At 41.5% G+C, this 27755-nt stretch overlaps 1 protein-coding gene across 2 annotated transcripts in view; it reads right to left on the reverse strand.

The window, feature by feature from the left end:
* CFH (complement factor H) overlaps positions 1-27755 on the reverse strand; it is a 300746-nt gene that overhangs the window by 189505 nt on the left and 83486 nt on the right. For both annotated transcript variants that reach the window (XM_056523538.1, XM_056523537.1), the window contains exons 10-12: positions 20281-20457; positions 5799-5936; positions 1792-1965 (exon numbers count right to left, since the gene is read on the reverse strand). In XM_056523538.1, coding sequence (XP_056379513.1) covers positions 1792-1965; positions 5799-5936; positions 20281-20457 — 489 coding nt within the window. The remainder of the gene's footprint in view (positions 1-1791; positions 1966-5798; positions 5937-20280; positions 20458-27755) is intronic.

The raw sequence follows: 27755 nt of genomic DNA on the forward strand, positions 1-27755 counted from the left end.
TGCGTTTTAGGACACAGCAAAGTGTTCTATACCCCTATAGAGGCTGTATGTAGGCTAGAAATAGCCTTTTCTAATATTGATTCGCCATGAACAAATTCGGATCGAAACAAACTTTTTGGGAAAATTCAGCGAATCGGCCGAATTAAATTTTTTAAAAGTTTGCTCATCTCTAGTTTAAACCCTCCAGCTCCTTATACACGCCACCAGCTAGCTGTGTTCTGAAGAAGAGCATTTATGAAGTGATCTTGTTGTGTGACAAATTTAGTAAGTGCCGTGCGACATTTCGGAAAATTTGCCACACGTTCGTCCAAAACCCTGCGACTAAAGTGCCCAAAAAGGAAGTGACAATAGACCAAAACTAATACATTTCTCTCAACTCTCATATTCTGAAAGCCATAACCTTTTTTTTTTGCGTAGCTGGAGCAGTCTGAGGTCATTTTTATGTTAAAGGGGTATTCCAGGCAAAAACATGTTATCCCCTATCCAAAGAACCCCAACCTGCAATCTCCCTGCCGCACCCACATTCTATGCGGGACTGCATCTCAAGTTTCTGAAACCTCCAGGTTTCCGGGACTGGGGGTGTGACGTCACGCCACGCCCCCTCCATTCATGTCTATGGGAGGGAGCGTGATGGCCATTTTTTTAACCTAATGTGACCAAAAATCAACGTTTGACCTTTTTTTATGTCGTTCACTGTGCGTCATCATGAACATAATATTTTAAATTCATCAGACAATGACACACAGCGGTACCAAATATGTTTATATTTATTCAATTATTTGTGAATTCGGAAAATAAAGGTGATTTTAATTTGTATAAGGCTAGGGAGTTCTATATAATTTTAGAAAAATGTATACATTTTTATTTAAACTTTTTAGTCCCCATAGATAAATTTTACAGGCAATCATTAGATTGCATTCACTGTTCCATGCATGACAATTGCATGACATTGAAGAGTGAGATAGGCGCTCCACTGATACAGCCTGCCTCTCCCAGACTGATTACAGCAGCATTGATCTGGCAGCCTCAGGCAGGTGAGGAGAACCTTGTCGCTATTTTAGCTCATCGGAACCCAACGTTCATGTCATGAAGCTCCAGTGAGCTATCAACATCTTTTACTTTCACTTTAGATGCTGTGATTGACACTGATCACAACATCTAAAGGGCTAGTGGCGGGATCACCGATGTCTGTCAATAATGGTGAGGTCATGGCTACTGTTAGTAGCTCCTGCCCTCCCTTCATAGTTTTTTTCGACGCTACAGGGTGTACATTTATGTCCCTGGTGTGTTAAGTCTCAATAGGTTGGGACGTACATTTTCATTTTGTCCTCTAGTTGTTAATAGTTAAAAAATGCTCATCTCAAAAGGGACACTACTTGCATTCAGGAAAGTAAAATCCATAAGTTAGAGAGTAAAGTCTTCAAAAGTTTGTTATGGCAACACATTTCACTTGTGCCTTCATCAGGTCAATATCATAGTATCTAACTGCAGCAGTAAGATACTATAGGGATATATCTAGGGATTGATTTAGGGAAAGCTAGTTAGGGTCAGTTTGTCTAGTTTGCTTATGTAGTTTGCTCCTTTTCATCTTCTGTCTACTTTGGTTCCTTACTGCCATTGTCATCATTAAAACCGTCACGCCCCCTCCCATAGACTTGCATCAAGGGGGGGGGGGGAGGTGACATCATGAGGGGACTGGGCTATGACATCACAAGCTCCCGGCTAGAAAATGTAGTGTTTTTGGGTCACTAAGTAATAGCCAAATGTTTTATCAAATTTATGTAAATTTACCTTTACAGGTGGGTAGAGGTGGATTCCAACCTTCTTTTTTACAAACACTTTCCAAAGATCCATCTCTGACAAAACCCTCTTTACATGAAAATGAAACTCTACGACCACTCTGATAAGATGACTGATGAGGACTTAGTATAAGATTTGAAGTATCTGGAATTGTGCATGTTATATCTAAAAGAGAAACATAGACAGTTTAAAATTCAATCAAATTAAAAAAATGAGTAATAAGGCACTGGCAGACATTTTCATCAGCTATAGCCACAGTTGTCCTACCCCAATACCTGTGGAACCTACAGATCTGAATCTCTTGTGCTGATAGGAGCCAGAAGTGGTGCTGCTGACCCAAATAGGACCAGCAGATCTTCAACAAGACTTGTGGCCTACTAGTGGAATATGTGCCTGTGCTGGAACAGGTTGTTCTGACTGAGCTTTTCATTAGTAAAGCCCTGAAACTCCATTCAAAGGTACAGCAGGGTCCAGGGCTGCATGTATGTTAAAGGAGTAGTCTACTGCAAAGTATATTCAGTCCGCTGTGCCCGGGCTGCAAAAAAAAAAAAAAAGAAAATAATCTTTAACTAACCTTCCTCTATTCCCTTATAGTGCCGCTACAGCTGTTCAGTCCTCAGGTCCGTTCTTCTTCCTTCTTCCGTGTGTCACGGATAGTCACACTGCTCTCAGCCTATCACCGGCCGCAGCGATGTCCCTTCAGACGATCCGTGGAAGAAGAATGGACGGACCAGAGGACCGAACAGCTGTAGCGGAGCTATGGGAGAACAGGGAAGGTGAGTTAAAGTCTTTTTTTTTTTTCCAGCCTGGAAATACTTTGCAGTAGGCTACTCCTTTAACATGTGGAATATCTGATTTAGTTTATGAACTGTGTGGCAATTTTACACAAGTTAGCACAAATTGTGATTATTAGTCATATATATATATATATATATATATATATATATATATATATATATATATATTTAATACCAGAGTGTTTCTTAAATTTCTCCCAGGATTGAAGGCATCAATAAATTCATACAGTCGCTAATATCTGACCTAAACCGGGTTTCACACAGCCCAGCACCACATAGAACACACTCTGTACACAACGTGTTTAGTCATTACATACTTTACTATATATATATATATATATATATATATATATATATATATATATATATATATCATTTTTTATTTTTCTAGGGGACTTTTATAAGTGATCATTTGATTGCTTACATAGATCAATGCAATACATATGCACTGCACTGATCTATGTGATCAGTGTCCTACTGTTGCAGCCTGCAATAGCTAGGCTGTATTATTAACAAATAAGTCACAGCAGGCACTAAGGCCTAGCAGAGGCCCAGCTGCCATGACAACAGGTCAGAGCACCCTGACTATATTGTGGGGTAATGATTGGTTATACTATGCCACAAATGATGCACCTAAACACTGTTTAGATGCCCCAGTCTCTACTGATTGCAGCATCCTAATAGTTAAATAACCAGCATTGGAGTGATCTCTGATGTTGGTCATTACAGCGAGTATTGGCTGCAAATAGTCACATAGTTAGTACGGTGCAAAAAAGACATATGTCCATCAAGTTCAACCAGGGAATTGAAGGGTAGGGGTGTGGCGCAATATTGGGGAAGGGATTGGATTTTATATTTCTTCATAAGCATTAATGTTATTTTGTTCCAGGAATGTATCTAATCCTGTTTTAAAGCTGTTAATTTTTCCTGCTGTGACCAGTTCCTGAGGTAGACTGTTCCATAAATTCACAGGTCTTATGGTAAAGAAGGCGTGTCGCCCCTTGAGACTAAACTTTTTCTTCTCCAGACGGAGGGAGTGCCCCCTCGTCCTTTGGGGGGGTTTAACCTGGAACAGTTTTTCTCCATATTTTTTGTATGGGCCATTAATATACTTATATACGTTTATCATATCCCCCCTTAAACGTCTCTTCTCAAGACTAAACAATTGTAACTCCTTTAATCGCTCCTAATAGCTAAGATGTTCCATGCCCCATATTAGTTTAGTCGCGCGTCTAAGACATACGACGCATGCAGGTTATTAGTACCCAGATGCATAACTTTACATTTATCCCCATTGAACCTCATTTGCCAAGTGGATGCCCAGATAAGTCTATCCAAGTCATAGCAGCCAACACTTGCCTTGTATGCCATGGGCTCTGCTCCCAGTCAATATCAAGGCAGTATTAAATACATTTCCACGATCCCCTTTATATCTAAATTGTACCGCTTTATTACCTATTGACCTATTGACACAATATCTACCAGATAATGACATGTCTATACAGAATCTTGTTTTTAAATTGTTTGTTTAGATTTTATCTGATCATCCTAATGTATGTGCACCATTTCGGTACAATATCTATTGTTCATCAGATTTTTAAAACAAATCAGACAAAAAAGAATTTAGTTTTGCAAATGTCCAACAGGTGAGCAGAGCTTAGCAAAAAGGTGAGTGTAGTTTTGCATAAAAGTGGTGTAGCCTAAATGCATCAAAATTGTGTGCTAAAAATGTACCTAAAATTAAGCCAAATTGTTAACTACTTAGTCTTAAGATGTACCAGATTTTCACCTGGTCTGTGACCGTTATAAAAATCTGGTGCATTTGTAGAATGTCTATTCACACACTTTTTATGTATTCCTCCCACTGAGTTGTGCAAATGTTAAAAACATATCTCTTAAAGGAAATCTGTCACCAGTGTCACCTGCACTAACCTATCGGTACCGACAGATAGTTCAGGTGACACTGATGACAACGGTACTCACCTTGTACCGTTCCTTGGTGGGGATCTTCGGTAATCTCCTCCATTAGTTCCGCTCCGGGCATCCTGCTTGGGGCACGGGCGGAGCTTAACTGATGAGACATGGGTGGAGCTTAGTGACATCACCGATGCTGCTCCCTGCTGGGTCCCGCTGTGAGAGAACAGCAGCGGCGATGTCAGTAAGCTCCACCCGTGCCCCAAGCTGGGTGCCTAGAGTGGAGCTAACGGAGGAGATTACCAAAGATCCCTACCACGGGACAAGGTGAGTACCATTGTCATCAGTGTCACTTGAACTATCTGTAGGTACTGACAGGTTAGTGCAAAGGACATTGGTGACAGATTTCTTTAAGAATTTTTTATGGAAAGTTAAGGGAGAAGGGATAAAATTTACCCTGCTTACATGAGAAATACGAGAAAGCAAAGCTACAATTTATAAGAGGGGGGAATAAAGGAAGAGATAGAGCAGCCACAGAGGGGAGGTAGATTTTCCATTAATTACTGGGACTATATAATAGTTCACTAAAAAATGTAGTATTGCTTTTCCTTATCAACTGACATTCATTTTGTTTTAGTTCTTTTTGTATTTCTACAAAATTGTTAATAAAAATATAAAACATGTAGCCAAACTGGAATCCATGAGTAGATCCTAAAAGTGGTAAAAGCAGTCAGGACGATAGAAAATACATAGAAGTTCATACTTTTTAAAGTAAATATGACACCTTGTTCCCCAATAAACATGGTTATAGCGCAGGTGAACCTGATTAAAAAATATATATAACTCACTCGGATCTGTGGTCCAATTACGGAGGTCCAGGCTATATACAGGCACCATTGCTAATCTTCCCCTGCTCAGTGGAGGCAGGAACTGGTATGCAAAGTTTCCCTTCCTCCATCCCCTTCTGCTCTCATGTGCCCTCCCACCTTGCACTCACATAAGCAAAGGTCTAGGATTATTTATGAGGAGAGTGGGCATATGAGAGTAGAAGGGGATGGAGGCAGGGGAACTTTACATACTGCCTCCCGCCATCATTGAGCAGGGGAGACTAGCAATGGTGCCTGTATACAGACTGGATATCTAGAACTAGACCAAGGATCCATGTAAGTCATACTTCTTTTAAATTTGGTTTACCCGCACTATAACCTTGTTTATTGAGTTTAGTTTGGGTAAACAAATTTTCAGTTTCCCTTTAACATCACAACTTTTAAACAGATATAGACTTACCAAGACATTTAGGTGGAGGATGAATGCCAAAATAATAACACTGCCCCGATTCCGATTCTGGCCTCTGCCCACGCGGACATGTGTATTTAATAACATCCCCATCATTGTATGAGACATGACCCTGTTTACAGGTTATAGCTGAAAGGAAAAATAGTCACATTAATTATACATTTTTTCATACAGTAAATAAATGGCAAATGCTCCATGTATAAAATATATTGTGTGAGGTGGAGCTTGGACTCTAACATTACTGTATGTTTATGGGACACATCACTGTAAATTTAGTTCTCTTGATACAAATACAATAAAACTTCTTTAAGATGATCAAAAGTTGCATAAAATGTTTATATAGTGGGTGATCCTCTTAAAGAAAAGGACAATATACATTTTATATAAGGTAACTGTCCTGTCACTGAACATCTAGGATGGACTAAAGGTTGGAAGTCTCAAAAAGGTGGTGCTGGAGAGGTTTTACTTTTTAATAGACATGTGCAATTTGTATAGTAACCTATGGATTTTCAAAAAAAAATAAAATAAAACATATTTGAATAAAACATACAATCTGAATAGATATTAATAAGAAGAACAAAATAAAAAAAATCTCAATAAAGCAGAAGACTAAAATGGCCAAAGTGAAAACTGCCTAATAACCAATACATTCAAATATATTCATTATATTTAAACCAAACATTATGAAAATGCATTCGGATTTACTGGATAACTTTTTATAGGTGGGAGGCGTTATTGTCATGTGTATCGTCTATCAGCTTACCCTTTTTGTGCTTCTGTGGAATCAGACTGCAGACAGGGAGGGGTTAGGAGGCAGAGAAGATCTTGTGACAGAGAATAGTGGAGTAGTTGTCACAAGATCTGCTCTGCCTCCTAAAATATAAACACATAGGAATGCAGGGAGGCAGTTACAAATGCCATATCTGCCCATAACAAGGATTCCATTAAAGAGTAACAAATAGTTTAGAATAATGAATGAACGAGTAGTGTTGAGTGCGAATATTCAAAATGCTAATTTTTACCGCAAATATTGGCACTTCGTAATTGCACAAATATTTAGAATATAGAGATATATATCCATAATGGCGAATATTCATTTTTGTGTTTTTTTTTTCTTCACATTACACATCACAACAATGATGTGTGCTTCCAGCTTGAGGTCCAAAGAAGGCTCCAATATTATTTACTGTGTGAGTCGGTGTGGAATGCAAATATTTTGTATATGTAAATATGCAAATATTTGGGAATATCAGCACTTCCAGAGGACACTGATCCCTCCCTTCTTTTAGGTGAAAGATATAATCGAGCATGCACACTATGCAAATTTCACTACAAATTTTCTCATGGAAAAAAAAGGCAACGAACATAGCAAATATGCAAATTTAATGAACATAGGACAAATATTCATCCATATATTCTCAAAATATCGCAAATTCAAATATGGCCCCTGCCGCTCATCACTATGAACTAGTAAAGGAAAAAAGGAAATTAACCCCTTAAGGACGGAGCCCATTTTCACCTCTAGGACGAAGCCCTTTTTTGTAAATCTGACCACTGTCACTTTAAACATTAATAACTCTGGAATGCTTTTACTTATCATTCTGATTCTGAGATTGTTTTTTCGTGACATATTCTACTTTAACATAGTGGTAATTTTTTGTGGTAACTTGCATCCTTTCTTGGTGAAAAATCCCCAAATTTGATGAAAATTTTTTTAATTTTGCATTTTTCTAACTTTGAAGCTCTCTGCTTGTAAGGAAAATGGATATTCCCCCAAAAATTTTTTTGGGGATTCACATATACAATATGTCTACTTTATGATTGCATCATAAAATTGATGAGTTTTTACTCTTGGAAGACACCAGAGGGCTTCAAAGTTCAGCAGCAATTTTTTAGGGACCAGTTCAGGTTTGAAGTGGATTTGAAGGGTCTTCATATTAGAAATACCCCATAAATGACCCCATTATAAAAACTGCACCCCCCAAAGTATTCAAAATTACATTCAGTAAGTGTTTTAAAATTTTTGGGTGTTTCACAGGAAAAGCAGCAAAGTGAAGGAGAAAATTCAAAATCTTCAATTTTTACACTCGAATGTTCTTGTAGACCCAATTTTTGAATTTTTACAAGGGGTAAAAGGAGAAAATGTATACTTGTATGTGTAACCCAATTTCTCTCGAGTAAGCACATACCTCATATGTCTATGTTAAGTGTTTGGCGGGCGCAGTAGAGGGTAGAGAAGTGAAGGAGCGACAAGGGGATTTTGGAGAGTACGTTTTTCTGAAATGGTTTTTGGGGGGCATGTCGCATTTAGGAAGCCCCTATGGTGCCAGAACATCAAAAAAAAAAAAAACACATGGCATACCATTTCGGAAACTAGACCCCTTGAGGAACATAACAAGGAATAAAGTGAGCCTTAATACCTCACAGGTGTTTCACGACTTTTGAATATGTAAAAAAAAAAAAATGTTTTCACTAAAATGTTGGTTTTCCCCCAAATTTCACATTTTTAAAGGGTTAATAGCAGAAAAGACCCCCAAAATTTGTAACCCCATCTCTTCTGAGTATGGAGGTACCCCATAAGTGGACCTGAAGTGCACTGCGGGCGAACTACAATGCTCAGAAGAGAAGGCGTCATATTTGGCTTTTTGAGAGCAAATTTTGCTCGGGGGGCTTGTCGCATTTAGGAAGCCACTATGGTGCCAGGACAGCAAAAAAAAAAAAACACATGGCATACTATTTTGGAAACTAGACCCCTCACAGAATGTAATGAGGGGTACAGTGAGCATTTACCCCCACTGGTGTCTGACAGATCTTTGGAACAGTGGTCTGTGCAAAATTTTTCATTTTCACGGACCACTGTTCCAAAGATCCGTCAGACACCTGTGGGGTGTAAATTCTCACTGCACCCCTTATTACATTCCGTGAGGGGTGTAGTTTCCAAAATGGGGTCACATGTGGGTGTGTTTTTTTTTTTGCGTTTGTCAGAACCGCTGTAACAATCAGCCACCCCTGTGCAAATCACCTCAAATGTACATGGCACACTCTCCCTTCTGAGCCTTGTTGTGCGCCCCAGAGCACTTTGTGCCCACATATGGGGTATCTCCGTACTCAAGAGAAATTGCGTTACAAATTTTGGGGGGGCGTTTTTCCCTTTTACTTCTTGTGAAAATGAAAAGTATAGGGCAACACCAGCATGTTAGTATAAAAATGTTTATTTTTTTACACTAACATGCTGGTGTAGACCCCAACTGTTCCTTTTCATAAGGGGTAAAAGGAGAAAAAGCCCCCCCAAAATTTGTATGGTAATTTCTCCCAAGTACAGCGATACCCCATATGTGACCCTATACTGTTGCCTTGAAATACGACAGGGCTCCAAAGTGAGAGAGCGCCATGCACATTTGAGGCCTGAATGAGGGGCTTGCATAGGGGTGGACATAGGGGTATTCTATGCCAGTGATTCCCAAAAAGGGTGCCTCCAGCTGTTGTAAAATTCCCAGCATGCTTGGACAGTCAATTGCTGTCCAGAAATGCTGGGAGTTTTTGTTTTGCAACAGCTGGAGGCTCCATCTTAGAAACACTGCCGTACAATAAGTTTTTCATTTTTATTGGGGAAGGGGGGGCGGTAGGGGGGGCAGTGTACGTGTGTATATGTAGTGTTTTACTCTTTATTTTATGTTAGTGTAGTATAGTGTAGTGTAGTGTAGTGTTTTTAGGTTACATTCACACTGGAGGCCGATAGGAGTTTGAGCTGCGGCGGAAAATTTGCCGCAGCTCAAACTTGAAGCAGGGAACTCACTGTAATCTGCCGCCAGTGTGAATGTAGCCTGTACAGTCAAATGGGAGGGGGGGTCAAAACTACAACTCCCAGCATGCACTGACAGACCATGCATGCTGGAAGTTGTAGTTTTGCAACAGCTGGAGGCACACTGGTTGAAAAACCTTGAGTTAGGTTCTATGACCTAACTTAGTATTTTCCAACCAGTGTGCCTCCAGCTGTTGCAAAACGACAACTCCCAGCATGTACTGATTGCGGGGGAACCGAACTTTAACCCCCCCTCCCCTGGTCTGCTATCGGTCGGTCGCTCGGCCGACCAATAGCAGGGATAGGAGGGATGGCACCCCTGCCACCAAACTCCTATCCCTTCAGGGGGATCGAGGGTGTCTCGGACACCCCCGATCCCTCTTATTTTCCGGGTCACCGGGTCACCAGTGACCCGTATGACCCGGAATTGCGCAGATCGCAGGTCTGAATTGACCTGCGATTTGCGCCCATCGCGGTCATGGGGGGGTCTCAGTACCCCTCTCGGCGATGTGCTGGGATGCCTGCTGTTAAATAACAGCAGTCATCCTGGCCGGATCACAGCTACCGGTGACGCGGCACTCTCGGAACCCCGCAACGTACATGTACGTCGCCGCGCGCCAAGTGAGGAGGAAAAATCAAAACACTTTCAATTTTCCACCTACAGACCCATATGAGGGCTTGTTTTTTGTGCCACCAATTTTACTTTGTAATACCATAAACCATTTCACCACAAAATCTACAGCAAAACCAGAAAAAAAATATTTGTGGGGCAAAATTTTAATTAAAAAAAACTGCCATTTTGTAAATTTTGGGCGCTTCCGATTCTACGCAGTGCACATTTCAGTGCAAATGACACCTTATCTTCATTCTGTAGGTCCATACGGTTACAAGGATACCTCATTTATATAGGTTTTATTTTATTTGACTATTTAAAAAAATTATAACTACATGCACCAAAATTAGTGTGTTTAAAATTGTCCACTTTTGATCTCTATAACGTTTTATGTTTCCATATGGCATGTAAGAGGGTTATTTTTTTTATTGGGCCAATTTTTATTTTGATTGCACCTTTTGATCATGTTTTATTCATATTTTTTTTTTTCTAGTATATGAAGTGACCAAAAATACTAATTTCTGGAGTGTGGAATTTTTTTTACACTTGCGCCCTAGACCGTGCGGTTTAATTAACATTATATTAAAATAGTTTGGACATTTATGCATGTGGCAATACCACACATGTTTAGGTTTTATTTATTTATTTATTTTTTATTTGAAAAATGGGAAAAGGGGGGTGATTTAAACTTTTATTATGAATGGGGTAATGCATATTTATTAACTTTTTTTTGTTACACTTTTTTAGTCCCCTCAGGGGACTATACCATACAATCTTTAGATTGCATACACTGATCAATGCTTCTCAATCGGAGAGCATTGATCAATGTAATCTGTGCTCTAGTTCTTCAGCCTGGCAAAGCAGAATGCAAGCCTGGAGCACTGAACGGAAAGCAGGGAGGATGGTAAGAAACCTCCCCCGTCCTGTCAGCTGATCAGGATGCCGCAGCAGTCCCTATCAGCCCACTGAGCTAACCGGGAAGGGAATTAACCGCTTTTAGAAGCCGCAATCAACTTTGATTGTGGCATCTGAAGGGTTAATGCCGGACATCAGCCCGATTGTCTATGTCAGATATAGGTATCAGCAAACAAGTCCCACTGGGTATGATGCGTGCTCACCTGCTGCGTGTCATACAGCGGGAGCCCACAGTGGACATACATATACTGTACATCCTGTTAACGGGGCTTAAACTGTTCTCACGACCGGAGAACTGTTTAAACCCGGGCAGCCAGGACCCATGGCTAATGCTGGGCACCACCGACCGGGGCCTATGCCCAGCATTAACCCTTTAGATGCCATATTAAAGTTGATTGCGGCATCTAAAATGAGGGGTTAACGGTGCCAGTATCTCAATGGAGCTGATCGGGACATCCTCAGTGACACCGCTGGTCCCGATCAGCTGAGTGGACGGCGGGAGGGTCCTTACCTACCTCTTTGCCGTCTGATCGGTCTTCTGCTGTTCCTAGCCTAAGCAGCAGAGCGTCCATAACACAGATCAATGCTATTCTATGGCATAGCATTGATCAGCATATGCAATCAAAAGATTGCATGATATAACTAAACCATACGGTAGATGGCGTACACATAAAAAAAAAAAATACCAAAGTCCAAAACTGTGCATTCTTGGTCACTTCATATACCATAAAAAAAAATTATCAAAAGCGATCAAAAAGTCCCACCAAAACAAAAATGGTACCGATAAAAACTACAGACCATGGCGTAAAAATTAGCCCTCATATAGCCCCATATGTGAAAAAATTAAAAACATTATGATTTCAGCAGGCATTTCGGTCAGATCCCCGACCAGCTAGCGGTGGTGGCCGAAATTCCCACGGGTGTAGGCCCAGACCAGGTGCTCACATCAAGGTCAGCTGACCAGTCCAGACAGCTTGGCATAGCCCAAACCAAAACAAAACAGAGAGAGCTGTAAGAACCGTTTAACTCCACGGGTTCTGATAGTACCCCCCCCCCCTTTTAGGAGGGGCCACTGGACCCTTCACAACCTGAGAGGAAAGAGATACGGATGAATCATCAATTTCTACATCAATATCCTTCTCCTCAATGTCTCACCACTCATTGGTGTCCTCACAATCATCTTCACTCTTATCAGACTCCAAATCCACATGATTATTCTCCAAACATTTATTGCTTAACCCCTTCCCGCAGAATGTCATATATAAACGCCGGGTTGTGCAGTGCGTTCGCGCATCCCGGCGTTTATAAATGACATGCAGTTAACCCGGCGATGCGCAGCATCGCACGGGTTAACTGGCAGAAGTCCCGCTGTTTCCAGCAGGGGACAACTTCTGCTTCACCCCCAGGACCATCAATTGATGGTCCTGGTCAGCGATCACTGTGATTGGTCCCTGTGGACCAATCACAGTGATCTGGGGTGAAAGTTCAGATCCCCCGCACTGCCCGCCCCTGGAAGTCGGGCAGAACGGGGGACGAAGGCTGCAGGGGCTCGCGGGGACCTGCGGCATTCGGGGGGAACACGTGGGGACCGGCGGACTTACCTGATCCAGCGGCGGGACCGAGGAGCAGCGCGGGACCGGCCACGTGGACGAGCAGCGACGGGTAAGTATGTGGTCCTCAGAGGCAGCAGTGAAGATCTTCACTGCTGCTTCTAGGAGTCTGAAAACTACAACTCCCAGCATGCCTAGACAGCCTTTGGCTGTCTGGGCATGCTGGGAGTTGTAGTTTTGCAACATCTGGAGGGCCTCAGTTTGGAGACCATTGTATAATGGTCTCCAATCTGTGCTCTTCCAGCTGTTGCAAAACTACAACTCCCAGCATGCACTGACTGTCCAGGCATGCTGGGAGTTTTAGTTCAGCAACATCTGGCCCTTCAGATGTTGCCGAACTACAACTCCCAGCATGCCCTTCAGCTGTCTGGGCATGCTGGGAGTTGTAGTTTTGCAACAGCTGGAGACACACTGGTTGGGAAACATTGTCTGTTTCTAACTCAGTGTTTCCTAACCTGTGTGCCTCCAGCTGTTGCAAAACTATAACTCCCAGCATGCACTAAAAGACCATGCATGCTGGGAGTTGTAGTTTTGCAACATCTGGAGGGCCCCAGTTTGGAGACCATTGTATAATGGTCTCCAATCTGTGCTCTTCCAGCTGTTGCAAAACTACAACTCCCAGTATGCACTGACTGTCCAGGCATGCTGGGAGTTTTAGTTCAGCAACATCTGGCCCTTCAGATGTTGCCGAACTACAACTCCCAGCATGCCCTTCAGCTGTCTGGGCATGCTGGGAGTTGTAGTTTTGCAACAACTGGAGACACACTGGTTGGGAAACATTGTCTGTTTCTAACTCAGTGTTCCCTAACCTGTGTGCCTCCAGCTGTTGCATAACTATGACTCCCAGCATGCACTAACAGACCATGCATGCTGGGAGTTGTGGTTTTGCAACAGCTGATGCAAGCCCCCCCTGCCCCGCCACCCCCGTGAATGTACAGGGTACATTCACATGGGCGAGGCTTTTACAGTGGGTTTCTCGCATCTTGAGATGCAGCAAATTTTGCGCTGGGAAACTCGCTGTAATCCCCCGCCCATGTGACTGTACCCTAAAAACACTACACTACACAACACAAAATAAAATAAAAAGTTAAAAACACTACATATACACATACCCCTACACAGCCCCCCTCCCCCAATAAGAACGTCCGGTACACCACTGTTTCCAAAGCAGAGCCTCCAGCTGTTGAAAAACAACAACTCCCAGTATTGTCGGACAGCCGTTGACTGTCCAGGCATGCTGGGAGTTTTTCAACAGCTGGAGGCACCCTGTTTGGGAATCACTGGCGTAGAATACCCCTATGTCCACCCCTATGCAAATCCCTAATTTAGGCCTCAAATGCACATGGCGCTCTCACTTTGGAGCCCTGTCGTATTTCAGGGCAACAGTTTAGGGCGACATATGGGGTATCGCCGTACTCGGGAGAAATTGCGTTACAAGGTTTGGGGGGCTTTTTCTTCTTTAACCCTTCATGAAAAGGAAATGTTGGGGTCTACACCAGAATGTTAGTGTAAATTTTTTTTATTTTTTACACTAACATGCTGATGTTGCCCTATACTTTACATTTTCACAAGAGGTAAAAGGGAAAAAAGCCCCCCAAAATTTGTAACGCAATTTCTCCCGACTACAGAGATACCCCATATGTGAGCGCAAAGTGCTCTGGGGGCGCACAACAAGGCCCAGAAGGGAGAGCGCACCATGTACATTTGAGGTGATTTGCACAGGGGTGGCTGATTGTTACAGCGGTTTTGACAAACGCAAAAAAAACAAAACCCCCATGTGACCCCATTTCGGAAACGACACCCCTCACGGAATGTAATGAGGGGTGCAGTGAGAATTTACCCCCCACAGGTGTCTGACGGATCTTTGGAACAGTGGTCCATGAAAATGAAAACTTGTACAGCCCACTGTTCCAAAGATCTGTCAGACACCAGTGGGGAGCAAATGCTCACTGTACCCCTTGTTACGTTCCTCAAGGGGTCTAGTTTCCAAAATGGTATGCCATGTGTGTGTTTTTTGCTGTTCTGGCACCTTAGGGGCTTCCTAAATGCGACATGCCCCCCGAGCAAAATTTGCTCTCAAAAAGCCAAATATGACTCCTTCTCTTCTGAGCATTGTAGTTCGCCCATAGTGCACTTCAGGTCAACTTATGGGGTACCTCCATACTCAGAAGAGATGGGGTTACAAATTTTGGGGGGTATTTTCTGCTATTAACCCTTGCAAAAAGGTGAAATTAGGGGAGAAACACACATTTTAGTGGAATTTTTTTTTTTTTTTTTACATATGCAAAAGTCATGAAACACCTGTGGGGTAATAAGGCTCACTTTATTCCTTATTACATTCCTCAAGGGGTCTAGTTTCCAAAATGGTATGCCATGTGGGTATTTTTTGCTGTTCTGGCACCATAGGGGCTTCCTAAATGCGACATGCCCCCCGAGCAAAATTTGCTCTCAAAAAGCCAAATATGACTCCTTCTCTTCTGAGCATTGTAGTTCACCCATAGTGCACTTCAGGTCAACTTATGGGGTACCTCCATACTCAGAAGAGAAGGGGTTACAAATATTGGGGGGTATTTCCTGCTATTGACCCTTGGAAAATGTGAAATTTGGGGGGAAACACACATTTTAGTGAAAAAAAAATTTTTTTTTTTACATATGCAAAAGTCGTGAAACACCTGTGGGGTATTAAGGCTCACTTTATTCCTTGTTACGTACCTCAAGGGGTCTAGTTTCCAAAATGGTATGCCATGTGAGGGTTTTTTGCTGTTCTGGCACCATAAGGGCTTCCTAAATGCAACATGCCCCCAAAAACCATTTCAGAAAAACGTGCTCTCCAAAATCCCCTTATCGCTCTTTCCCTTCTGAGCCCTCTACTGCGCCCGCCGAACACTTTACATAGACATATGAGGTATGTGCTTACTCGAGAGAAATTGGGCTACAAATATAAGTATACATTTTCTCCTTTTACCCCTTGTAAAAATTTAAAAATTGGGTCTACAAGAACATGCGAGTGTAAAAAATGAAGATTGTGAATTTTCTCCTTCACTTTGCTTCTATTCCTGTGAAACACCTAAAGGGTTAAAATGATGACTGAATGTCATTTTGAATACTTTGGGGGGTGCAGTTTTTATAATGGGGTCTTTTGTGGGGTATTTCTAATAAGAAGACCCTTCAAATCCACTTCAAACCTGAACTGGTCCCTGAAAAATAGTGAGTTTGAAAATTTTGTGAAAAATTGGAAAATTGCTGCTGAACTTTGAAGCCCTCTGGTGTCTTCCAAAAGTAAAAACTCGTCACTTTTATGATGCAAACATAAAGTAGACATATTGTATATGTGAATAAAAAATTTTTTTATTTGTAATATACATTTTCCTTACAAGCAGAGAGCTTCAAAGTTAGAAAAATGCAAAATTTTCAAATTTTTCATAAAATTTTAGGATTTTTCACAAGGAAAGGATGCAAGTTACCACAAAAATTTACCACCATGTTAAAGTAGAAAATGTCACGAAAAAACAATCTCAGAATCAGAATGATAACTAAAAGCATTCCAGAGTTATTAATGTTTAAAGTGACAGTGGTCAGATGTGCAAAAAACGCTCTGGTCCTTAAGGCCAAAATGGGCTTGGTCCTGAAGGGGTTAAGATATCACAACGCACAGATTTAGTCAGAGGCTGCTGCAAGACTGGTTCTAAGACAGTCTCAGGTATAACATCAGTTTGCAGTGAAGATGAAACTATGCCCCCCAGAAGAACTTTGCCAGGCATAGTTCTCTGAGGGACATGATATACTTGTGCGTCCAAGTGGCCTACCCGATTACGACGTGGACGTGGACGCTTGATACAGGATTTGATGAAATGAGAGTCCTCTCCACAGTAAAAACACAGGCCATAGTGTTGACGAAACCTCCTGCATTCTTCCGGGGTATGAATGGACCCTATCTACATAGGTTCATCCTCTGGCACAGATTTAGAGGCAGGAGAGGAATCAAGCAGGGCAGGAGAGGCAGAGGATGAAGAACACTCCCATTTGCATTCTCGCAAATGTCTATCCAAATGCACAGCTAAAGTCATGGCTTGGTCAAGGTTGTCAGGAGAGGGACAAGTTATAAGCATGTCCTTTAAGGTGTCAGATAACCCTAGTCTGAACTGACAAATAAAGGCTGGAGTATTCCAGTTGGAGGCCACACACCACTTTCTAAAATGTGCACAGTACTCCTCTACTGGTCTGTAACCTTGCTTTAATGTAAGCAGTTGAATCTCAGCATACGCAGCACGGACCGATTCAGCTTACAAGAGACCCAATCCCGCAAATGAGGCGTCCACTGAGGACAACTCCAGAGCATCAGGACCAAGAGAAAATACCCATTCCTAGGGATCTCCTTGCAAAAGATACATTATAATACCCACTCCCTGGGCCTCAGTACCAGATGTGTAAGGCCTTAACCTGAAGTACAATTTGCAGCTCTCAGAAAAGGTTTTGAACATTTTGCGGTTACCAGAAAATCGGTAACGGAGACTAACTTGTGGCTCCACAGGAGCTGGATCATGAACAGATGACACCTCAATTCGGGCAGACTCCAGCTCCTGAATTCTGTCTAGCAAGCTCTAAATCATGGACCAGCTGAGTCAAGCCCTGCATTTTCTCCACCAAAGCAGACATAGCTTCCATAATGCAGGAACAAAGCAAATACCAGTATGTGGGCCTGCTATAATGTCACGTCTGGGCAGGAAAGGAGTGCACACTATTCTCGCCCACTCCCCCTTTCCGTGCGTACTTACGTACCCGCTCTAGGTAGCGGGTCTGTAACCACAGTGATGGTCCCTACTTACAATAAGTGAGGGCAGTCCAGTAAAAATATTATGCAGACGGAGGTCGGGACACAGAATGGAATCACTCAGACTAACAGAAAAACGACTAAACATATACACAATAAGTTGCTGTCCACAGTCAGTCGATACCAAGAGGTTACAGATAAGCCTATTCGCAAAGCCAGAAGAAGAGTCAGAGAGCGGATCCAAAGGGTCAAAATGCCAGATATAACAGATACAATATAAATGCTAGCTAGGAGTACACAGAGCTCTATAGCAGGCAAGGATTGGGAGTAGACTGCCAGCTTAAATAGACCCAGACCAGGTGCTCACATCAAGGTCAGCTGACCAGTACAGACAGCTGGGCATAACCCAAAACAAAACAGAGAGCTGTCAGAACCGTTTAAACCAACGGGTTCTGACAGAATGAACTGTTGTCTGGGTGGAAGTTCACAGATTCTGTAGGGCCTTGTTCACATTGCCATCAGACTCAGACGCTAAATTCCTGTAAAATTACTGGATTGCTAATGGACCCCATGCAACTGACTTGTTTTAGTATCCATTCGGCTTAAAATAAAAATAAAAATTTAAAAGTACTTATCGAACCTTTAATGAGTCAGATGCGAACGGCAATGTGAACCAAGCCTTAGTTGTGTCATTTGATTTGCCTCTGTCAACTACCCACCGCTTAAAAACTTGCCTTCTTCTTGGAAAATACAGATGCAACTCGAAGAATTAGAATATCGTGCAAAAGTTAATTTCTTTCAGTAATGCAACTTAAAAGGTGAAAATAATATATGAGAGAGATTCATTACATGCAAAGCAAGATAGTTCAAGCCGTGATTTTTTTATAATTGTGATGATTACAGCTCATGGAAACCCCACATCCCCCATATATTATATGATTTGGGGAGCCATGTCATCTGCTTGTGTTGGTCCACTGTGCTTCATTAAGTCTAGGGTCAAAGCATTCGTCTACCAGGAAATTTTGGAGCACTTCAGGATTACTCCCGCAGACAAGTTGCATTACTGAAATAAATTAACTTTTGCACAGTATTCTAATTTTTCGAGTTTCACCAGTATTGTTTGTTTGCATAATATTCCAGATAGGGGTTTCTAATAGGGGTGTCAAGTTTGTTTCAAATTTTTGGAAATCCTTTTGTAATCGGAAACGGAAATCTCTTTAGACTTTTCATCCGCCTTCCACCCTAAAACCAATGGTCAGACTGGATTCTTCTACCAGTCACTTGAACAAGAGTTTATTGTCCGATGGTCAGACTCACTGGAAGACTGATCTGTCTTATAATAATCAAGTTAATAGTTTTACTGAGGTATCACCATTTTTTTGTAACTATAGTTCATCCTTGATTTTCCTCAGTGGCCTCCTCACAGTCCTGAAAATCCAGAAGTGGATGTCATCTTTTCGAAGTCTAACCTCTCCATAATTTGAGCATCCTGGGCCCTGCCTGCAGCTAGTCACTGCTGGCAGCGACTTTTGTCATCCTGACTACTGGATTGTGCGGCACAGGGCCAATCAACACTTTATGATGTTGCCAGTTAAACCTCTCAGGAGATGGGAGAGCTAGGCCATACAGCTGCAGCATCAACAAATACACTTCCCAGTGGCTGAATATTTAAACAGTAATTTTCCTAGCTGAGATGCTCATGGTTTTGGTTCCATCCAGTCCCCAGTGTTCAAGTCACCTTTTCCCCTATATCTTCCTTTTATTCTGATCTGACCTCTGCCAGTTCCTTTACTATTCTTTTGCCTGTTGAATGTGTACTTTGGTCCCCTATAGGTTTTGTCTCTCTGGCTTGTTTCTGTTTTAATCTTTGGCTTCTGACTTGGCTACTTCCTTGCCTGTGCTACTGACCAAACCTGTTACCTCTGTGCACTTAGCTAGTATAAGGAACGTTTACAAGTTGGGGACCACCATTTAGGGCAGCTTGTCTTCAAGCATATAGGGTCAGTGATTGGGGCAAGTCAGGTCTGTATTTCTCCCTACCTTATGTGACACATGGCCTCTGAGATGCATACAGGTAGCTTTGTGTGTTTGTGCAAGGGGGGAGCAAGGTTGCTGAGCATCACCTATGACCATCACCTATTTCACCTATTGAGAATGGTCTTTACCTAGTTCTATTCACCTAGTGGTTTCACCTTTAATGTACCATATCTGTGATAATAGTAAAACATGAACACTTGATGCAACCAACAAGTAATTGTATGATAACACATTCCCAAGAACTGTGCATAAAAAAATGCTCACAAATCTCAAGGAACTGAAGCACTGTAAAGAAGAATGGCCCAAATTCCAACAGAATGATGGAAGAGACTGATTGTCATAAATCAACAAATATTGACACGATTGAATCTATTGTGTGACTCCTCCCCCTCCCCCCTCAAGCTGGTATCACTCAGCTGTAAATACATTCATACATTTCTAGGAGAAAGAACAGAGGAACAGTACACATCTTACAAGAGATACTGCAGATTTTTTTAAATAATGTATTTACTAAAACCAAATTTAGAAGAGCCTTTTCTATGGAAATGAGTTTCTTACTCATCCTTACACACAACCAAACTAGAGTATTTTTACATGGTTTCATTCTATAGAATAGTTATATAGCCAAAATCAATGAATATTAGTCATTAACTGATGTATGTTCATTATCCTATAATTTATGTGGCTTATCTTTGTTTATCATTTTTCATAAGATAGTGACTTACGTATACATCTAGGCTCCTCCGACCATCCTCTGTCCAGACATGAAGCGCTGCTACTAAGTTTTCTGCTTTCTGTCATAAATCCCTTATTGCATTCATACTGCAAAACTTCTCTGAGGTCAAAAACATTTTTAATTGGTCTGAATTTTCCATCTGGAAGTTCGGGAGCCTTACAAAATCCTGGGATTAGGAAGAAATATTAAAGTTGTAGGAAACAGAAATGGTTATTTAGAAAGCTAATAACAATTGATTAATAAATGTCACTTTGTTAATGGGGTTATTGGACTCTTTTGGAGAGATTTATCAAAACATGTGCAGAGGAAACATTGACCAGTTGCCCGTAGCAACCAATCAAATTACTTAATTTATTTTTCAGAGGCTTTTTTTAAAGATTAGGCCTCATTCACACTGCCATCAGGCTCCGTTAGGTGGAGCTTAGTTGGAAGTTCCATTAAGTTTAGAAGAAAAAAACGGTGCAAGCACTATTTTTTTCTCCACTTAATTCCTGTAAAATTACCAGATCACCATCGGGCCTCATGCAAGGGAATGGGGGACATCGGGACCCAGCAGTAGCCGTTTGCATCCGACCCGTTTCAGGGTCTGATCAGCTCAAGGTAAAAAAAAAAAAAAAAAAAGAGACAGTTGGATCCTTAATGGGTCGGATGCAAGCAGCAATGTTAACCTAGTCTTATACAACAAATCTGATTGGTTGCAGTGAGAAAATGGTCAACTTTTCTACTACACAGGTTTTGAGAAATCTCCCCATTTATCTTTTAGTAAAAACACAATAAACACAATAATCATTTATCTATCCGTAACAGAAGACTTAATACTTGGATTTTTTTTTTTTTTTTAATCAACTGGTGCCAGAAAGTTATTTAGATTTGTAAATTACTTATTTTTTAAAATCTTAATCCTTCCAGTACTTATCAGCTGCTATATGCTCCACAGGAAGTTATTTTCTTTTTGACACCTCTTTCTATTTTAGGAACTGTCCGGAGCACGATAGGTTTGCTATAGGAATTTGCTCCTACTCTGGACAGTTCCTGAAATGGACAGAGGTGTCAGCAGGGAGCAATGTGGTCAAACAGAAAGGAAATTCAAAAAAGAAAAGTCCTTCCTCTGGAACATACAGCTGCTAATGAGCACTGGAAGGATTAAGACTTTTAAATAGAAGTAATTTACAAAACTGGTTTAACTTTCTTTTTTTATCGTTAAGTGCTCTGCGTAAAAACAAAATCCTCCAAAAGATCCAAAATTGTGTTTTTCTTTTCACTTTCCCCACAAAATAATACTTTTTTGGTTACTATGTACATTTTATAGTAAAATAAGAGGTGTTATTACAAGGTTCATTTGGTCACCTAAAAAACAAACCCGTATATGGGTTTGTGATTGGAAAAAGGAAAAAGTTATTCATTTAAGAAGGCAAGGAGGAAAAAAATGAAAACACAAAATCGTGTTTGCTATGGGGATTTTCTCCTACTCTGTACAGTTCTTAAATTGGACAGAGATGTCAGCAGAGAGCACTGTGCTCGTGATGTCAGCAGAAAGCTCTGTGTTCCAAAAAGAAAATAATTTCCTCTGTAGCATTCAGCAGCTAATAAGTACTGGAAGGATTAAGATTTTTTTTAATAGAAGTAATTTATAAATCTGTTCAACTTTCTGGCACCAGTTGATTTAAAAAAAAAAAAAAAAGTTTTCCACCGGAGTACCCCTTTAAAGCCAATATGAGCTGAGTCCTTAAGGGGTTAAAACATACAGCTAGTCTATAGGTCCAAAAAGTTCCAGTTTTTTTATAACCACTCCACAGAACAGAATCCCCAAACTGTTGTGGCTTATTTACATGGTTTAGAGCATAGTGACCAACTTTCCTGTCCTTTTGGGTCATTAGAGGATTAGGTCTTTGAGTCCTGGCATGTAGACACAGACCTTCAGTGTTTATTATGAGCTTTAGGCTGTGTTTCCATTGGGTCGTTTTTGAGCTAATAAATCTTGAGGCAACCAGTGATAGCTTCCTCTTTTTGCCACATCCAGGTAGTGTAGCTCGTGTTCCTTTAAAGGAGATATCCGACAAAAATAAACTTATCCCCTGAGCCCCTAACCCAGTGCTAGGATTCTCTGTGATCACCGAGACGGGACCTGACGCTAAGTGAGGACCGAGTACAGCACTTGGGAATCATTGGCGCTCTTATAGAAATGAATGGGGGGTGTACAATCTACCAGTAGATGACACACGCTCCTCTCAGAGAGCAGTGGTCCCGTCCCAGAGATTACAAAGGATCCAATCGCTTTGACCCCCCATAATTAGCTACTTATCCCCTATCCTGTGGATAGAGGATAAGTTTACTTTCGCTGGAGTTCTCCTTTAACTTTAAACTTACAAACTATACGGCCAGCTGTATCTTTTGAGTAGTTCTTTTCAGTCTGACCACAGTGCTCTCTACTGACACCTTTGTTCGTGTCTGGAACTGTGCGGAGCAGGAGAGGTTTGCTATGGGGATTTGCTCCTACTCTGCACAGTTCCTGACATGGACAGAGGTGTCAGTAGAGAGCACCGTGGTCAGAGAGAAAACAACAACTCAATTTCCTCTGGAGCATTAAGTTTTGGAAGATTTAATATTTTTTAATAGAAGGGAGTTACAAATCTGTTTAACTTTCTGGCACAAGCTGATTTGAAAAAAATAAAAATAAAATAGTTTTCCGCTGGAGTTCCCCATTACAATACTTTTTTTCACCTTTTCTTTCTCTAGTCTTCCCTGCACCTAGGGGGAGGGGTAAATTGATCTCAGGTGTATAAATCTAACTCTGGCACTCTGCTTGCTTTGTTATTTTCTTTTTGTTGAATCAAGTGGGATTGTGGAAATAAGGAGTTATAAACAGGAGATAAAAGAGGGAGTTAAACATCCCTGTAAATGATCCTTTCCCTTCACACTTGATTATCAGTGTTTTGTAACCAGGGATAGTGGATAGCAGGATTGGAGGTTTTCTTCAGTGCATAATATGCCGTATTGGCAAAGGAAAGAAAAACAAATCAATTTTTTTTATATAAAAATATAAATGCAAAAAAAAATGAGGGCAGAGCATGTAGGACACCTGAATCCTGATAATGGGGAGGTGGTCACTGGGGACCAATAGAAGAAAGAGTTACTGAATGACTTCTTTAGTTCTGTATATATGAAGAGGGAGGAGCTGACACAGGCCGGGCCAGTGCTGGTAACACATCATGTAATGTACTGAACTGGCTTAATGTAGATATGGTCCAGGTGAATTAAATATAAGTGAATTAAAGCAAAGCTCCAGAATCGGATGGATTACACCCAAGAGTTCTTAGAGAACTAAGTTCAGTAATTTCTGTATCCTTGATCATTATATTTAGAGATTCTCTGGTATCTGAAAGGCATAGGCAAATGTGGTACCAATCTTTAACCCCTTAAGGACTGAGCCCTTTTTCACCTTAAGGACTCGGCCATTTTTTGCAATTCTGACCACTGTCACTTTAAACATTAATAACTCTGGAATGCTTTTAGTTATCATTCTGATTCCGAGATTGTTTTTTCAAGACATATTCTACTTTAACATAGTGGTAAAATTTTTTGGTAACTTGCTTCCTTTCTTGGTTAAAAATCCCAAAATTTGATGAAAAATTTGAAAATTTTGCATCTTTCTAACTTTGAAGCTCTCTGCTTGTAAGGAAATGGATATTCCCAAAAATATTTTTTTATTCACATATACAATATGTCTACTTTATGTTTGCATCATAAAATTGACGTATTTTTACTTTTGGAAGACATCAGAGGGCTTCAAAGTTCAGCAGCAATTTTCAAATTTTCCACATAATTTTGAAACTCGCTTTTTTCAGCAGCAATCTTCCAATTTTCAAACTCACAATTTTTCAGGGACCAGTTCAGGTTTGAAGTGGATTTGAAGGGTCTTTATATTAGAAATACCCCATAAATTACCCCATTATAAAAACTGCACCCCCAAAGTATTCAAAATGACATTCAGTCAGCGTTTTAACCCTTTAGGTGTTTCACAGGAATAGGAGCAAAGTTAGGGAGAAAATTCACAATCTTCATTTTTTACACTCGCATGTTTTTGTAGACCCAATTTTAGAATTTTTGCAAGGGGTAAAAAGGAGAAAATTTTTACTTGTATTTGAAACCCAATTTCTCTCGAGTAAGCACATACCTCATATGTCTATGTTAATTGTTCGGCGGGCGAAGAAGAGGGCTCAGAAGGGAAGGAGCGACAAATGGTTTTTGGGGGGCATGTGACCTTTAGGAAGCCCCTATGGTGCCAGAACAGCAAAAAACCCCACATGGCATACCATTTTGGAAACTAGACCCCTCGGCGAACATAACAAGGGGTAAAGTAAACCTTAATACCCCACAGGTGATTCACGACTTTTGCATATGTAAAAAAAAAATAAAAAATCCCTAAAATGCTTGGTTTCCCAAAAGTTTAACATTTTTAAAAAGGGTAATAGCAGAAAATACCCCCAAAATTTGAAGCCCAATTTCTCCCGATTCAGAAAACACCCCATATAGGGGTTAAAATTGCTCTGCTGGCGCACTACAGAGTCACATTTGGCTTTTTTGAAGGAAATTTTCCTCTGGGGGCATGCCGCATTTAGGAAGTCCCTATGGTGCCAAGAAAGCAAAAAAAAAAACACATGGCATACCATTTTGGAAACTAGACCCCTTGGGGAACGTAACAAGGGGTAAAGTGAACCTTAATACCCCACAGGGGTTTCACAACTTTTGCATATGTAAAAAAAAAAAATAAATCCGAAAATGCTTGGTTTCCCAAAAAATTTACATTTTTACAAAGGGTTAAAGCAGAAAATACCCCCAAAAATTTGAAGCCCAATTTCTCCCGATTCAGAAAACACCCCATATGGGGGTGAAAACTGCTCTGCTGGCGCACTACAGGTCTCAGAAGAGAAGGAGTCACATTTGGCTTTTTGAAAGCAAATTTTGCTCTGGGGGCATGCCGCATTTAGGAAGCCCCTATGGTGCCAGAACAGCAAAAAAAAAAAAACACATGGCATACCATTTTGAAAGCTAGACCCCTCGGGGAACGTAACAAGGGGTTTAAGTGAACCTTAATACCCCAAAGGTGTTTCACGACTTTTGCATATGTAAAAAAAAAATTTATTTTTTACCTAAAATGCTTCTTTTCCCAAAAAATTTACATTTTAAAAAGGGTAAAAGCAGAAAATACCCCCCAAAATCTGTAACACAATTTCTCCCGAGTACGGCGATACCCCATATGTGACCCTAAACTGTTGCCTTGAAATACGAAAGTGAGAGCGCCATGCGCATTTGAGGCCTAAATTAGGGACTTGCATAGGGGTGGACATGGGTGTATTCTACGCCAGTGATTCCCAAACAGGGGGCCTCCAGCTGTTGTAAAACTCCCAGCATGCCTGGACAGTCAGTGGTTGTCTGGTAATACTGGGAGTAGTTGTTTTGCAACAGCTGGAGGCTCCGTTTTGGAAACCGTGGCGTACCAGACGTTTTTCATTTTTATTGGGGAGGGGAGAGGGGCTGTGTAGGGGTATGTGTATATGTAGTGTTTTTTACTTTTTATTTAATTTTTTGTTAGTGTAGTGTAGTGTTTTTAGGGTACAGTCGCACGGGTGGGGGTTCACAGTAGTTTCTCGCTGGCAGTTTGAGCTGTGGCAGAAAATTTGCCGCAGCTCAAACTTGCAGCCGGATACTTACTGTAAACCTCTGCCCATGTGAGTGTACCCTGTACATTCACATTGGGGGGGGGGGGGGGGGGGGACATCCAGCTGTTGCAAAACTACAACTCCCAGCATGTACGGTCTATTAGTGCATGCTGGGAGTTGTAGTTTTGCAACAGCTGGAGGCACACTGGTTGTGAAACACCGAGTTTGGTAACAAACTCAGTGTTTTGCAACCAGTGTGCCTTCAGCTGTTGTAAAAGCTACAACCCCCAGCATGTACGGACAGCGGAAGGGCATGCTGGGTCTTGTAGTTATGCAACAGCTGGAGACATACTACTTTGGCTGAGGATGCTGGGGGCTGTAGTTATGCAACAGCTGGAGACACACTGGTTTGCTACTTAACTCAGTGTGCCTTCAGCTGTTGCAAAACTACCACTCTCAGCAGTCACCGACAGCCAACGGGCATGCTGGGAGTTGAAGTTATGCAACCAGCAGATGCACCACTACAACTCCCAGCATGCACTTTAGCTGTTTGTGCAAGCTGGGAGTTGTAGTTACACAACAGCTGAAGGTACACTTTTCCATAGAAAAAATGTGCCTCCAGCTGTTGCAAAACTATAAGTCCCAGCATGCCCATAAGGGCATGCTGGGAGTTGTGGTGGTCTGCTTCCTGCTGTTGCATAACTACAGCTCCCAGCATGCCCTTTTTGCATGCTGGGAGCTGTTGCTAAGCAACAGCAGGAGGCTGTCACTCACCTCCAACGATCCACGCCGCATCACATCAGTCCCTCGTCGTCGAATCAGGGCGATCATGAGGTGGCACCAGTGCCACCTCACCCCTGCTGGCTCTGGCTGTTCGGGGCCATCAGAGACGGCCCCGAACAGCCTGTAATTCCAGGTCATCGGGTCACTGGAGACCCGATTGACCCGGAATCTGCCGCAGATCGCTGGACTGAATTGTCCAGCGATCTGCGGCCATCGCCAACATGGGGGGGTCATCATGACCCCCCTGGGCGATATGCCCCGATGCCTGCTGAACGATTTCAGCAGGCATCAGGCACCGGCTCCCCTCCAGCTAGCGGCTCCTTAAGGACTCGGAAAAGGGGCCGTTTGAGTACGTCCTGCGTCCTTAAGGGGTTAAGAAGGGCTCTATGTCTACCCCGTGTAATTATGGACCGGTAATCCTACTCATAGAACAAAATAACATTAATGCTTACGCAGTCTCTTAACCCTTTATTTATCTATACCCGTTCCCTTCACTTCCTTGGTTGAACTTGATGGGCATGTCTTTTTTCAGCCATATTATGCATCTATGTTTCGCCCACAGTAACCAGTCACAGCTCAGCTTTCATTTTACCAGAGCTTGTTAAAGGGTTATTCCAGGAAAAAACCTTTTTTTTTTTTTTTTTTTATATATCAACTGGCTCCAGAAAGTTAAACAGATTTGTAAATTACTTCTATTAAAAAATCTTACTCCTTCCAATAATTATCAGCTGCTGAAGTTGAGTTGTTCTTTTCTGTCTGACCACAGTTCTCTCTGCTGACATCTCTGCTTGTCTCGGGAACTGCACAGAGTAGAAGAGGTTTGCTATGGGGATTTGCTTCTACTCTGGACAGTCCCTGAGACAGGTATCATACGTACAGTAGGTTGATGTTTTTCATGCACTTTGTAGCACTTTCTTGTATAAACATTGGATTTTTTGTGACATTTAAGCATAAAAAGGCTACACAAAAAAAGTTTGAATGAAGAAGGACTAATAAACAAGAGGAAAAATGTTGAAACAAA

The sequence above is a fragment of the Hyla sarda genome, chromosome 6 (genome assembly GCF_029499605.1).
Source record: "Hyla sarda isolate aHylSar1 chromosome 6, aHylSar1.hap1, whole genome shotgun sequence".
Lineage (NCBI taxonomy): Eukaryota > Metazoa > Chordata > Amphibia > Anura > Hylidae > Hyla > Hyla sarda.